The sequence below is a fragment of the Taudactylus pleione genome, unplaced genomic scaffold (genome assembly GCF_031769625.1).
Source record: "Taudactylus pleione unplaced genomic scaffold, aTauple2 ptg000117l, whole genome shotgun sequence".
NCBI classification, from domain to species: Eukaryota; Metazoa; Chordata; class Amphibia; order Anura; family Myobatrachidae; genus Taudactylus; species Taudactylus pleione.
The window spans coordinates 14,181,326-14,196,945 of NW_028284519.1; the positions used below are offsets into that span (position 1 = coordinate 14,181,326).

Below are 15,620 nucleotides of genomic sequence, written 5' to 3' on the forward strand. Positions count from 1 at the left end.
CGAAGATATCTGCTGTGATCCCTCCATAATACATCTGGGGGATACTTAATATTTCCGGGTATCCCTTGAAAACTAGTGTTTTCTGGGAATACACTGCAAATATTAAATGATAAATTGGATGGCATAATCCCTTCTCCCAACCTTCCTCAAAATTATGACTGTAGGTCCTCCGGTTCTGATATGGTCATACATTCATACCTTCACTGAGTGTTATTGTTATCTATACCTGGCTTATCCATTAGACACCACTTTATGGTCCCCATTTATCAACAAGTGATGTGTTATTATCACTCGTTACTAATATTAAATGATGCTCCAACTGATCATCTCCTGTCACTTTACTGTTTGCAAAATGATGGAAGCTGATTGGTTAGAGCACCATTTAAGATTAGTAATGAGTGATAAGAAGCATATCACTCATTGAATATTGTGTGCTCACAACACCCCATATTTCCATTTTTTTCAACCTCTTCTTCCAAGGATTTGAGGATTACATAGTTGTATGCTTCAAAATGGCATTGCTACTGTTAGTGTCTCATTTCTATTGTTGTGTATGTAAATGTATAAATAAAAAGTTTGAAAAAAAAAAAGTTGCAGCGCACCATGACAGGCGACCATAATTTAGTATGTACACAAGACTTCACAGAGGGTTTAGTCTCTCAAATCAAACATCAATAAGTAATTACAAAATCCATATATTAGTTTAGTTTAACAGCCCTTAAATCATAGAGATACGAAATTTGTCACCTCTATTTTACTGGCCAAACTCAATGAGATTACCTCGAAGGCAATGGTGTCACGATTAGAGGACAGCAAGACGGTGATACTAATGACAACAATGTGGGACATTCCGGACAATATGCTGATGATCAGGCAGGCTCGCATCCCCAGCGGCAGCATGGTGTACACGGAGAAGGTTATAAACAGGAAAAACGGCACCTAAAAGAAGCAGAAACACATATTATGGTGTACGTATAGAAACAAACAAAAAAATCATGATTATAATGAACCTTATTTAACGACTACCATGGCATTACTTATTACAAAACTCAGCCACATGTAAAATACAGTCCCAGCATGCTAGATAGAAATGCAGCTAAAATGAGCAGTATTTTTGGGGAGAAGTGCAGCTCCTTGTTATTCTCAGGGGTGATAATTTGCAAAAAATTAAAACAGCTCTGTGACCGCATATTTTGTGGGTCGTTAGCGACTAAAAAGATGTCGATATTAGAGAAAAAAAAAATATTGTTTCCCTTAAACTTATATTAACATTTTAGGTTGGAAACCTGTGCTTGATTCCACTAATTAGCAACAGACTGCAAGTGAATCACTGAGATATATAAAGCTGAGATATATAAAGCTGAGATATATAAAGCTGAGATATATAAAGCTGAGATATATAAAGCTGAGATATATAAAGCTTTCAGGTTATGTGTACTCAAATCTTCATAAGTCCCTCTTCTCTTCTAGACATATTGAAGATAGAAACCAATTGCTTTTAATTTGCCTCCCATCCTGATCAAGATCATTAAGTGCATTGTCATTCACCAAAGGCTTGGGGAACATACTATGGTAGACAGAGTATTTAAGCTGTATATTTGAACTCCGTAACACAGGCTTGGGGATATTTTCCAATAGTCTTGTTCCTTGCTCTTTAAACTAGTCAGTTGTATTCACTATTTTATACCCCAGAATTACAGTTAACAGACATTGGAATAAACTGGACAGCTTCCAAACAAATGACACTGTAGAGGTGCAATAAAACCCATTCATTTCCCAGATAATTACCCAGCATTCCATGGGGACAGGGAATTATGCCAACTACTTGTTATTCTGATACCCACTAAATATATTATGAAGTCTGTGGGGAGCAAAATATTTTAGCAAGAGACACAGCCCAGCGTGGTGTCTGTCTGAAACTAAACAATGGCCTGAGCTGGCCAGCCAAAAATCCATTTATAAATTACCAACTGTGGAATTGGTTTCCCTGCTTAAGTTTAAAGTGCACCCAATTCTTTTTCTTAGGAGAAAAGTAACTAAAATATATTGTTCTACACTCTGCAGGGTGTATGTGCAATCATTTGCAGCTCTATTTTACCAAGTGCAAGGCCCCTCTCCACAGTATCGGTCTATCGACCTACCAGTCATTATAAACTCAGCGTACAAGACATACAGCATCAGTTTTCAAAATGATCTATAGTGCAATGCATAATAGTTAAGCAAGGTAAAATAAGAGATCTAGATAAAAACTACATGTCACACCAAAATATAAATTTTCCTACACTTCTGTTATTATCTTGCAAAGTTTTCCAGATAATTACCCTTCTGTTATCATCTTGTCATAGTGTAGGGATACTATAATTCATTTATGGGAGAAAAGCTTGACCACATTTCCCAAGCCATTTAGCCAGTGACGAGGGTTTGCTCAGGTTTTTCAGTAACTTATTTTCAAACAACAAAAGAATAAAAAATAAATTAAAAAAAGCTTCATGAAGTATTTCATTTGTCATTGTTTAAATATGAGACAGAAGGCACCATTTAACTACGAAGCATGACCCCTTTAGCGCTCGCTAAAAAGGTTATGCCATCCATTCTGTATTCATCAAATAGCGGTATACTAAAATTACAGCCGTTTGTCACTGCATTGCTGTCGCCAGATAGCGAGAATGATGCAGTCCCATTTCCGGCAATGGGGACCCAGCGCTACCTCTCCGGCTTCAGCAAAGCCTTCCATGTCCCCGCCGGGTTACAGTGCCTTGCACATGTGCAGACGGAGCTTTGCGCATACGCATTACACAAGCGCCCTTCGCTGGCAGCATCAGGCTGCCAGCAGCTGAGTGGAGGACTTCGCTGGACCACGTCAGAGGGGTGAATATTGATGAATACCAGTGGCATTTTTGTTTGTATCACTGTGATACTAAACTAAAAATGCAGCTGGTATTAACCTTCGTTCTTAAATGGGGTCCTATTTTTGAAAAAAAGTTCAGAGCATGACTAATAAATTCAATTGTCATGTGCAGTAAGAGGGCGTCTATGAGCAGTAGTGCGTCTGTCTGTGCCTCTGTGAGAATATGGGGTAAGGTAGGCTCAGTGCCGGACTGGGACATAAAGGGCCCACCGGGGGAAGACAGTGTAGGGGCCCATGCTTAAGACCGGCCAGTCACCATAGAAGCTTGGCCAAACATTATAGAAGACAGAGCCTGCAGACAACATGGATACTACAGTGCATGGTCTGTTCAACCATGTTTCTGTTCTACCAGGTAGAAGAGAAGGTGAGGACTTCAGGCAAAAGGGCACACCAGGAATTTCCCTTGTACCGCTGTGGTCCAGTCCAACCCTAGCTATGCTTACCTTTTCTATCTCAGTAAGGACCAATACACACAGCTGTTCTTAATGTTCTAGAATAAATATAAAGGGCGATAAACCTTACTGTATTTCTGTGCATTGCCCTTTAATGTGCTGATGGCATTCCCCTTTTAAGAATTAACATTCTGGTTGTTGATTTTGTTAACCTATAGAATTGATTAGTTACGGCGTGTTCGTTGCTGCAAGGCAAATTAAGGGCCTGATTCAGAGGCGCTCGCTGTTTGCGAGCGCTCGCTCTGAATCAGGGTGTTTTTTTTCCCGGCCTCCAGGCTGCTCACACAGATGTGGGTAACCTACCCTAACGTAGGGTATAAGCATTCTCAATGCCGAGTGGACTTCCTGCTCTAATAGAGCAGGAAGTCCACTACTGACATCACGAGTGATGTCAGTAGGGCGGCCCCCAAACGGCAGGCGTTCCTTCGGGAACTCAACATCGACAGCCACACCATTTTGTTGCGAGCTCCAGAGCGAGTGAAGTTCTCACTCGCTACGCGGCTTGCTCATGTGTCGCGTGTGCACACTGGGCCACCATCGACCCGCTTGCGAGCACTGTGCGCTCGCAAGCGGGTCTGAATCAGGCCCTAAATGCCTAAATAATTTTTAGTAAAATATCCTTGTTGCCGCAAAAATCTATACTATTGTGTACAGGGCCGGATTTCCCGCTAGGCATCCTAGGCGCTCGCCTAGGGCCCAGCGGGATCCAAGGGGCCCGTCGACGGGCCCCTTTGCCCTTAGAAATTACCCGATGACAGTGCTCCCAGAGGAGCACTGTGCGAGTACCACGTGACGCGTCATGTGGCCCCGCCTCCTCTCCCCGAGAGTCCCGCGCGGCTGTCTCTCAGGCAAGGAGAGAGACAGTACGCGGCCCGGTCTCCTGCCGGCGACTGCCTGATGTAGAAGCACACCTGCACGGACTGAGTGACTCACCCAGTCTGCCGCCGTCCACCAGCAGCAGCACCCAGCAAGGCAGGTAGGGCCCCTGATGATTTTATATATATTTATTTTGTGTGTGTATATATATATATATATATATATATATATACTATGTGTGTGCGTGTGTATATATATATATATATATATATATATATAGTGTAAATTATATATGTATATCTATATGTATATCTCAATGGCAGAAAATATTATATATAGCTATATATATTTATTTTATTTTTATTTTTTTTTATCATCAAGTGACATTGTAAAAACTGCATATATCCAGTAGGTATCACTAGGTCAAGATTTGACCTGGTGACACATACTGGATTTATGCACAGTTTTTACAATGTCACTAGAATATATATACACGGCAGATACAGCGGCACTCGAAACAAAAAAGGCTTAACAGCAGGTAAGTATCCCCAACATTTCGATTTTAATCAATCGTCATCAGGGTAATTAAATACAAGGAAAGGCACACGGAACTGGCAACTGGCGCCAACAAATGTTTGTATTTATGTTTGATTATATGTCTTCAGTCACTATGGTAACTAGGACCGGGATACTACTTCATTGGTGGGTGCCAGTTTCCGGTTCCGTGTGCCGCTGTTTGCACGTGGAGTGGTGATGGTATAAGGTAAGCCTGACTTTTGTATTTCATTACCCTGATGACGATTGAAATCGAAACGTTGGTGATACCTGCTGCTAAGCCTTTTTCGTTTCGAGTGCCGCTGTATCTGCTCTTTATTATTTCTGGCTCCGGACGTAGGTGTTTTTATCTTATTTTCTGTTCCCTCACCTTCTCCCCTCTCCCTCTGTTCATCGCCCTTTCCTCCCGTCTCCCTCTGTTCTTCTAAACAATGTCTTGCCTAGGGCCCCGTGAGGTCTAAATCCGTCTCTGACTGTGTATGTTTTTTTTTTTAAAGCAATATAGAAGTGAGATTATAAAAGACTTATGTGCTTTATTTAAAAAAAAATGTTTTTAAACATAAAAAATATAAATGGTTTGTAGGTTAAATGACAGTGATGAGATGAATGATGTTATGGGTGATAAATACACTTGTAATACACAGGATAAAAATAATTGTAAAATACTAGGAATATATAAAAAACTTCGAACAGTATATTGTATTTGTATCGATAGCCAGTAATTGGAGGTAGTAGGGCTACCTATAACAGAGAAAAGTACATAACAAGTGTTGTTGATAAAAATAAGACTATATGGTAGTATCCAGATTGAAAGTTAAAAAGTAAATATGGTAACTTATTCTAATAAGCAGTAGCACAGTCTCTTAAAAGTAATAATATTAAAATGTTCAGGTTTATTGGCTATTGTTCCCTTTTGCAGAATCAGTGCTATTAAAACCAAGGGAAGAGATTTCTTGTTAAATCCTTTACAGTCTATTTTATGTGTTGTGGCTTTAGAAAGTTTAAGTCTGCACAACATTTATCTTAAACAATCAGTTTTGGTGGACTTGTAGCTTTCTACCGGCTTATAGTATCAGACTGTGCCGTTTAGCTTAGGTCTGTCTGGGCAGTCTTCCGGCACTTCATATAGTCAATGCATAAGTAGGAACATATGGTCTCGCTGGTGAGCTGGGTGGGCATCTGCTGCTGGTGACGGAGGAAGTCGCGTTCTCAGCCCACTGTTGGCGAGCTCTAGTCAGCGGCGCTCCACTTACCGGGGATCACGCTGCCTGGACCACCGGTCCACTGAGCAGATTGGGAGGTGGCTGAGCAAGCGTTGTCTGACTGATGCAGAGACAGCGCAGAGCGAGATATACAGACCATTCATGTGTGAGGTTGCTTCTCAGCCAAGGGAGTAGGCTCACTCACAATTTTGCCTAAGAACACAGCAATGAATAAAGATTGATACCAAAACATCCTCCAACAGCAACTTCTCCCAACCATCCAAGAACAGTTTGGTTATGAACAATGCCTTTTCAAGCATAATGGAGCACCTGGCCATAAGGCAAAAGTGATAACCAAGTGGCTCGGGGAACAAAACATCGAAATTTTGGGCCTGTGGCCAGGAAACTCCCCAGACCTTAATCGAATTGGGAAATTGTGGCCAATCCTCAAGAGGCGGGTGGACAAACAAAAACCCACAAATTCTGACAAACTCCAAGCACTGATTAGGCAAGAATGGACGGCCATCAGTCAGTATGTGGCCCAGAAGTTGATTGACAGCATGCCCGGGCGAATTGCAGAAGTCTTGAAAAAGAAGGGTCAACATTGCAAATATTGACTCTTTGCATAAACTTAATGAAATTATTAATAAAAATCTTTGACACTTATGAAATGCTTGTAATTTTACTTCATTATACCATAGTAACATCTGACAAATAGGTCTAAAAACACTGAAGCATCAAACTTTGTGAAAACCAACACTTGTGTCATTCTCAAAACTTTTGGCCATGGCTGTATAATTTTAAGGTTTAGGACACACTTTAATGTTATTATTACCTATGGCTATGAGTCCTAAAAGTAATTAAAATATCGTAAATATCGCAAGCGCACAGCAAACAATGTTTGTGCAAATACATACAGTATTATCTGTGCATGGTGCGCTTACTGTACATACGTGCATATCCCTACTCGTTGTATGTCCAGTGGTGGTTCTTGGGGCGAGCAAGCAGGGCTATTGCCCTCAGACCACAGTCACCCCACTGGCACTGTCTAATCTCATGGAGCCCACCCGCTCTTGCCGTGCCGCCGCATGGCTCGCTCTTGTTCACCGCTGAACCATGATGTGCAGAGAACAAATGCAAATGCAAATGCCCAGCGTGGAGTCTGTCTGAAACTAAACAATGGCCTGAGCAGCTCCACAATTAGTATTTTATTTATAATCTTTGTTTTGTTTTTGTTTTTTTTATGTATGACCCGTTATTGTCCTTGACAATAGGCAGAAAGATATCTGTCTCTCCATCTCTCACTTCACCATACCTCCCAACCGTCCGATTGCGACAAAACGTTTCACGAGACTTCATGGATTAATATATGAGCGCAGTCTAGAGTCTAGTGAAGCGGTTTGTTGCATTCATATGTGATTTTCAGATGAAAAAGACACTTGGCATAGGCTGTAGAGCGCTGAGAAGGGCTGTTTGGCGCAACTGCAGAAATAGTGTATGAGGTCACACACACATATATAATATATATATATTATATATATATATATATATATATATATATATATATATATGCACACACACTGATCATTTATTATCCATTGCACTCTAGAGTATTGGGTAACAATTTAATGGAGTGCAATTGGTTAGATAGCACAGATAGGTTTTTTTGGCCTATCCAAGAACTGTCCACATTTCCTGATACAGCCTAAGGTATTTTAGACATAAGGTGAGTAAACACTGGGCGAATAAAGTGGACGACTGAGCGATAACGATATCGTTAAGTCTTCCACTTTATCGTCCATTTTTAACACCAAAACGATGAACGATAACGACGATGCGCGTTCCTGCAGGTCGTTCGTAATTATCGTTTATCAGGTAAAAAATGCAGGCCAACCTGAGGATATTGTCAGGTTGCTGCATGTTGGGGAATGGGGGAGAGAGCCCGGCGCTGAACGATATCGTTACTGATATCGTTCAGTGGGTGTTCTCAATGTCATGAACACTGCTGGGGACACACTAGACGATATCGCTCAGGGAGCATATCGTCTAGCGTGTACGCTCCTATAAGCAATTTCAATGTTAAAAACATTCCATCTTTGTATTACAATATTTGACACTCGAAAGGTGGCAATATTTTTTTGTGTTCCAGCTGAGATATTTCACTGTTTTCGGTTTGAAAAATATCATAATACATCCTATAGTATAGTTTTGTAAACCTACACACGCAGGGGTATATTTACTAAAGTGTGGGTTTTTAGAAGTGGAGATGTTGTTGCCCATAGCAACCAATCAGATTCTAACTACCATCTTATAGAAGAGGCTAGACAAATGTTAAGTAGAATCTGATTGGATGCTATGGGCAACATCTCAATTTCTAAAAACCCGCACTAGTAAATATACCCCATAGAATCCAGATCAATAAAACCATGAACAACAGAACCTCAAAATTTATGTATTATCCTACAGGTAGATATATAATTTACAGGTGGCTATGAGACTTTTCATCTTCCTATTATCCACATAAATATTTGTAATAAATACCAATGCATATTTATTTCCAACACACTAGTTCCTTTGTACACATGGGCACAGCTGCTTAATCTTTGTACTGAAGTAGAACACTGAGCAAGATCTCCCCCGCCTTACTGACAGCATCTCTGATTTCACAAAGATCATCAGGGAGACACTTTCACAAACATTATGACTGCCAGAACCCCGTACTCAACCCCTTATGACTAGTGGGACTTTTTAACCTACTTTACATATTACTACAGCAGTCGTATAGCCTAACATTAGACTCTTCCTAACTATATTATGGGGTCTATTCATCATCACTTCATTCATTTATACAAAAGTAGGTAAAAATATTAAGTGTCAGACCCATCCACCACTCATGTAACGCAGGAGATATCACAAATATCTCCTGGTTACAAATGTGCCTTGATAATTTCCACAATCCCCATACTTAAGCGGGTGGGGTGGAAGAGGGGGTCCGGATTGGACACCCACAGTGGTCGTGGGGGGGCGAACGTATTGTACACCAGAGGACGGGGGGGTTGAGGGAAAGGAACCAAATTGGACACCTGAGTTTATAGGGGGGAGGGGGTGAAAGACAGTGGGGAATAGTGGGGGGCAGACGCAGTGAGGAAATCCATAGGGATACCTCACCTGTAGGGTATCACTTCCGAAAATCTGCTCTTTTTGCAAGGTCAGCTTTTCGTAAGTGATACTTTTGATAGTGAGGCATGATGAATGCCTCCAAAATATTTTTTAAACTTGCAGCGAGTTTAAAATATAATTATCACCAGTGGCATAAATATATGGGGTGCGCGTGGTGCGCTTGCTATGGGGCCCGGCGGCCGGCCCAGCAAGTAACCCCCTGCACCATGCTGAGGAGTGTTTTAATTTTAAAACTCCACAGGTAGCCGGGCAAGCGGTCGAGGGGGGGTGGGGGGGATGAGGGGAAGGGGAGCGATGGAGGGCGGATGGCCTTTACTGACGTCAGACGCTCTGGCTCCGCCCCCGGTGCCTCCAGACAAGTGCAGAATGTACAATATAAACAGAGATATATACATTGAAGTGAGAACATTAGTATCATTTCCCTGCATTTGTTATAAGTAGGGATGTGCGCCGGACCATTTTTGCTGGATTTGGATTTGGTTCTAATTAGTCGTCCGGCTTTGGATTTGGATTTGGATTTGCCAAACTGCGGTGACTGGCTTTGGATTTGGATTTTTTTACAAAAATTAACAAAAAAAGCTAAAATCACATAAATTGGCATTTTTTTTTTCTTCCTAGAGTATTATTAACCTCAATAACCTTAATTTCCAGTCATTCACAGTCAAATTTAGACCACCTATATTATTATTATTATAGTTTTCAGAATGATTGATATGCATGCCCGGCTGTCCGTCCATTACCCCCAGGAATTTCATTTTTACCCCATGTGGGGTAATTTACCCCTGTTCCCCGACCACTGTTATAGATAGATACAACGCATGTTCCATTTTCCTTGCAAATGTTTCAGATATTAGGATTGAGGAGCCTTTTGACAGCTCAATTTAGAAGCAAAGTACATGGACTAGATGGAGTCACCACACTTGCCTAGCAGCTTATCATCAATAATCCACCAGGGTGGACAAAGTACCAAGGGGTCTATGTACTAAGACTTGGAGAGAGATAAAATGGACTGCGATAAAGTACCAACCAATCAGTGCCTGTCACTTTACAGACTGTGTTTGAAAAGGGACAGTTAGGAGCTGATCAGTTGGTAGTTTATCTCCATCCACATCCACATCTCCAAGGATTAGTACACAGACCCCAAAATGACTGTTTGTACAATGTATTAAGAATACATCCGCAACATTGTAAGTACCCACTTTAAAACAGACCACTTGCAACATTTTTAGTATTTAGGAAGTGGATAGCCATGCACTTACTGACATTTTTTTTCTGCATGAATAACTTAAAACTCAGTTTATAAATACATTTTTATTTCCATTTGGCAGGTTGGATTTGTTATCTCTAGGCAGATTAAATAAACTGTACTTATGGATAATTTAAATATAAGTTCCTTAGTAAATTACTAAGTTTAACATGTATAAACACAAAGTTCAAATATTTAATGTATGTTTAAATATTATAAAATATAAAACTTCATTTTATTTAATACGTCTTTTTGTTTTGAGTGTACTGTATTCTGCATTTTCTCTAACAGCCTAGTGAAAAAAATCAAAACAATAAACATGAAATAAAATTACCTGGTCCCATGTTTGGACGTTAATTGGATCATAAATTAAGACATATCCAATGGTCAGGAGGCAGACGTAGATCACCAGGGAAAATACGCGAAGCCACTTCCGTACAAATGATTCTGTGTATACCAAAACATAGAGAGCACAGAATATCACCAGGGCCAAAAACACTGTGATTATAAAGGCAAGATGGTTTGGCGGCTCCTGTGAAATGAGAAAGAGAATGGTTTCAGAATAAACAAACTGAATGGCAGCACGATTATAGCAAGTTTTCTTGTTAAAGGTTGATTATTAAAATGGGTTGAGTATGATATTCCGGCAGCTGAATAGCCGCTGTTTAAAATCCCAACGCCGGAAGCCCATTTAATGAATATTCCGACAGGGACGGTAAGTACCCTAACCCTTCCCCTCTCCTCCCTCCTAACCCTTCCCTGGTGGTGCCTAACCTTAACCTCCACCCGGAGGTGCCTAACCCCCCCCCCCTTCCCGCACCCTAATCCCAGCTCTCTTAGGGGGTGCCTGACCCTATCCTTCCCCTGTGATTCCTAACCTTACCCCCTTCCCTGTAGCCTAAGCCTAAATCTAACCCTCCAAGGAAGGTGCCCAACCCAAATCTATTAATTGAAAGCAGTTAAATGTCTATACAATAGGGGATGTACATTTTTAAGTACCTGGTTACCTACAGATCTGTCCTCATTCACCCATCTTTTTTTCATTTTTCATATGGCATGACTTAGATGCTCTGCCATGGGTAGCGAATATGGGACATCTGTACTGTATCTTAATTTAGAGTCTGTATCACAATATAACTGCTTTAGATTAGTATTTTTGTTGCAATGGAGGTGGTATAAAGTCGCAGATTTAAGCAAAATGCTGCATAGTGGCATGCATGGTGCGGCTTACTCCTAGGTCTTATGCTTTTTTGGCAATGCCAGCAGCAGTGTCCAGGTATTCGTGGATTGTACTTTTGTCACATTAGTAGGGCAGCACAGATGGTATAATGGTTAGCATCACTGCCTCACAGCCCTGAGGTTGTGGGTTCAATTCTCATTGTGTGGAGTTTGTATATTCTCTCCGTGTCTGCGTGGGTTTCCTCTGGGTGCTCCAATTTCCTCCAACATTCCAAAAATATACTGGTTGGTTAATTGGCTCCCAACAAAACATTGACTCTAGTGTGTGTGTGTACATGTAGTAGGGAATATAGATTATAAGATCTATTAGTGCAGGGACTGATGTGAATGGCCAATTATTTTCTGTAAAGCGCTGTGGAATGTGTGTGCGCGCTATATAAATTACTGGTAATAAATAATTAGTGATATCACCAAGACGCATATTCTTTACAAATCTGTGTGGCAGGACGCATGGCCGGAGCTTTGTCACAATCTGTGGTGCAACAAAGGGGACTATTTGGCGTGCTTTGAGAATAAATTGGTGTGCACACATTTGTACTTGTAGATAGACCCAATATGCCTACTTTCTACTGATCCTATGTTTATAGCTTTCAAAAGTCCTAGAAGTGCGGAGCCCTAACTACTCCAAAGGCCAGACAGAACATGCTATGAGAAATTCCATGTATGAGACACAGTACCACGGAGCAAGGCACTTTGTTACAGAGATGTCCAGCTGGTTAGCATAGACACCAATTATACTGTCCAAACAGGGCAGGACATTAGTGAGCTTTGAAAGGAAATCTCCCAACTCATACGAAAATGTAAGAGTATATCTAGATTGGTATGTAGTCCTTATGTTGACATTCAGAATGTCGACAGTAAACATGTCAACATTGTGAATGTTGATAGTACAGGGTTAGTCTGTTAGGGCTCTAACACTAGAAAACCGCTATGTCGACAAGCACAGCATTCTTATTATGACCATGTCATCATGCCGACATAACATACATATCAACATTCAGACCTTGAGCTTGTGAGACACCCGACGTGGGCCATCGAAGAGGTAAGTTTTAGATAATATGGGTGCAGGGTGTGCGGTGCAGTGCACATCCGTACCCATTATAGATATGCCCCTGGCCGGTTTTGAACCCTTGTGGCACATAGAAATTAAAATGTAAGAACATTAGTTAGACACGTTTTCCATTGTGTCCGCTTGGTAGGGTTTATCCCATCCATTGATTCTATTGATATTTCAGCTTAAAGGTACAAACGGTGCATGATGTGTTTAACATCAATGGTCTTTGGTTTCAGGGCATTCATGTGGTTGTGGGGAAGACAGTTTTGAGAGTTTGCACAGTGACAGCTAGTTAGGGAATATAGTATATACGTGGAATTACACTCAGAAACATTAACTGACCTGCTGTACATGACAATACTTCATCTTCCTGGTGAGAATTTTGTATACGGAATCAGTATGATTCAAATTCCGACAGCGGAAGCCCAGCAGGGGTGAAGATCCCGACTGCAAATTTAGGTAAGTATCGCTAACCTAACCCCCCCCTAACCCTAACCCTCCCTTAGGGGTGCCCAACCCTAACCTCCCCCTCAAGTGCCTAACCCTAACCCCCCTCTAAGTGCCTAACCCTAAAACCCCCCCTTCCCAGCAGCCTAAACCTAAGTCTACCGGGGGGGGTGCCTAACCCTAACCTCCCCCAGGGGGTGCCTAACCCTAACCCCCCTCTTCCCCTAGCCTTACCCTAACCCTCCCAGGGGGCTGCCTAACCCCAAGTCCCCCCCCGGGAGCCCCAAACCTAATAAACCCCCCCGGCGGCTGTCCGCACCCACCGCCCGGCTTATCTCCGATCGGGATGCAGGGCGTCGGGCTCCCAGCGTAGGTAAAATGACAGGTGTCGGATTTCAACGCCTGTCATTAGAACCTTGCCAGGATTAGACAGTCGGGATGCCGACGGTCGGCATTTAAGCCATCGGCATCCCGACTGCATACCGTCGTACACATGTGGTCATTAAACAGTATCAGAATTCACTATGAGTAGCACTGCTAAACAATGTTTTTACTGAACTGTGTGACATGTCCGATAATTTCAAATGTAAATTTAAAATAATCATTTTACCGTTGAGCTGCACATTATGAATGAACAGACCATGTCCAGAAAAGTAAGAATGTGTCACACACTATTATACAACTTATTTTCCTGTTGGCATATATAGAACACTGCACTTTAAGAGGCTATTGTGACAGCTCGCCATCAACAAAAACAGATGGGAAACAACCAGCAGCATCACAAAAAATACTTCCACACAGCAGAGCAAAGGGGAACCATCATGAAATTGATAAACTTACAGATATCTCTAAATAATAATTTTTTATTTGGTCATTATTTTAAAAATCACAAGAGAAAAAAAATGTAACCTAGTCAAAGGGTGAGCTGGTACTAATTACCCAGGCCTGACATTGTCAGTGGGGGCCTTACGAGCTGTGTAGGAGAAATGTCCACCTCCATATAGTGTTTTGACCATGCCTCCTGTCTTTCCTGAGCCCACAGTTCATACTCGCCGACATTCAGCTCCGCTGAATGTCTGCTTACAGTTGGGGGGGCGTGGCCAAAAATGTATGTATTAGGGGAGAGGCCATGGGGCGTGGCCACATCATCGGCATAAACGTTGCTGTGAAGCAGGGGGCGGAGCCACAATGACACTATTCAGTGTGAATCCTGTCACCACCCCCCGCTGCGGGAGTTTCTTTATTTGCACTGCGGGGGTCGGGAGGGGCGGCGGCCGCCGGGAGGCATGCCTGATATTCGGGAGCCTCTCGGCCAAATCGGAAGGGTAGGCAAGCCTACCACAGTTTGTCTCAGCGGCCCTGCCTAGTCTATAAATTCAAACAGTAATTAATGCTGAGTACACACCTAACAGGTAAATCTGCAGATCGAGTGATCTGCAGATGATGGTTGTTCATACACACTGATCATCATCATTTGTCATCTGGCCGCGGGCCTCTGCTGCAAGTTACGGGCGGTCTGCTGACCACCCGTACACACAGCATAATGCCCCGATATATCTGCAGATATATTGGGCATCGGCTGTTCAGCATAGCCAACGCGATATGTCTGTACACACTGGCCGACGCACACAATATATACTGGCCGATCAATTGATCACCTAATATATCTGCCAGTGTGTACCAAGCATAAGCAAACAACATATACTACCTATCATTTATAAAGGTTTGAATATCGAAGACCACTAACTGTCTCAACTGAATTAGAAATACAACCTGTTTGTGCTAATTATTTCATTTGTGAGACTAATGTGTTTATATAAACAAATACGTGGTAAAGCAACTATTACAATGTCTATGTAGCCAATAAGCACTGAATGTATAGCCACGCTCACTCCAGTAGCCATCATAAAACCACTAACCCAGGAAATTAATATAGCCACTATTGCCTCTATTCTATAGCCACGTCCACATTACCAAACACTAAAAATACCTGATTAAAAAATAAAACAAAAAATACAATTATCAAATTTCACACTACATTTTTTTATTCAAACTGTTTTTTTAACCAAAAAGAAAAAAATAATTATATTTAAAAAAAGTAGTTAATCCCCAAAAGTGGTAATATTCCTATACGAAGCATGAACATAAAAAAAACCTGCTTTATTAAAAAGTGAATCTGTTAGCACAAATTCATTACCTAAAATTACAAAAGGTTTCCATGTAAGTTATACAGAGCAGCCTATTCATCATCACTTACTTTCTACAAATGCAGGTTAAAATTAAAATTTTCACCTACAATTGTAGAAAGTAAGTTATCTGGCCATTCATCAAGAAGTTAAAGCAGGAGATTTCACAGTTATCTCCTGCTTACCTTCCTCTCGTGGAATGGCCCGCTGTCGCCATATACTAGTATTGGGACAGAATTAATCAAGTTCCGAAAATAAAATTATTTCAGAGCTCGGGTGCGGGAGCATTCGCCATCTTCAGACGTAACTGGAAGGTAATTGGACGTTTGCATGTT

The 15,620-nt window shown here is 41.5% G+C and overlaps 1 protein-coding gene across 1 annotated transcript in view; it reads right to left on the minus strand.

Moving 5' to 3' along the window:
* The window catches only part of ADCY7 (adenylate cyclase 7), a 117,198-nt gene that overhangs the window by 90,733 nt on the left and 10,845 nt on the right, over window positions 1-15,620 (minus strand). Inside the window, exons 2-3 of the mRNA XM_088471959.1 lie at window positions 10,694-10,891; window positions 781-939 (exon numbers count right to left, since the gene is read on the minus strand). Of these exons, the coding sequence (XP_088328085.1) occupies window positions 781-939; window positions 10,694-10,891 (357 nt within the window). The remainder of the gene's footprint in view (window positions 1-780; window positions 940-10,693; window positions 10,892-15,620) is intronic.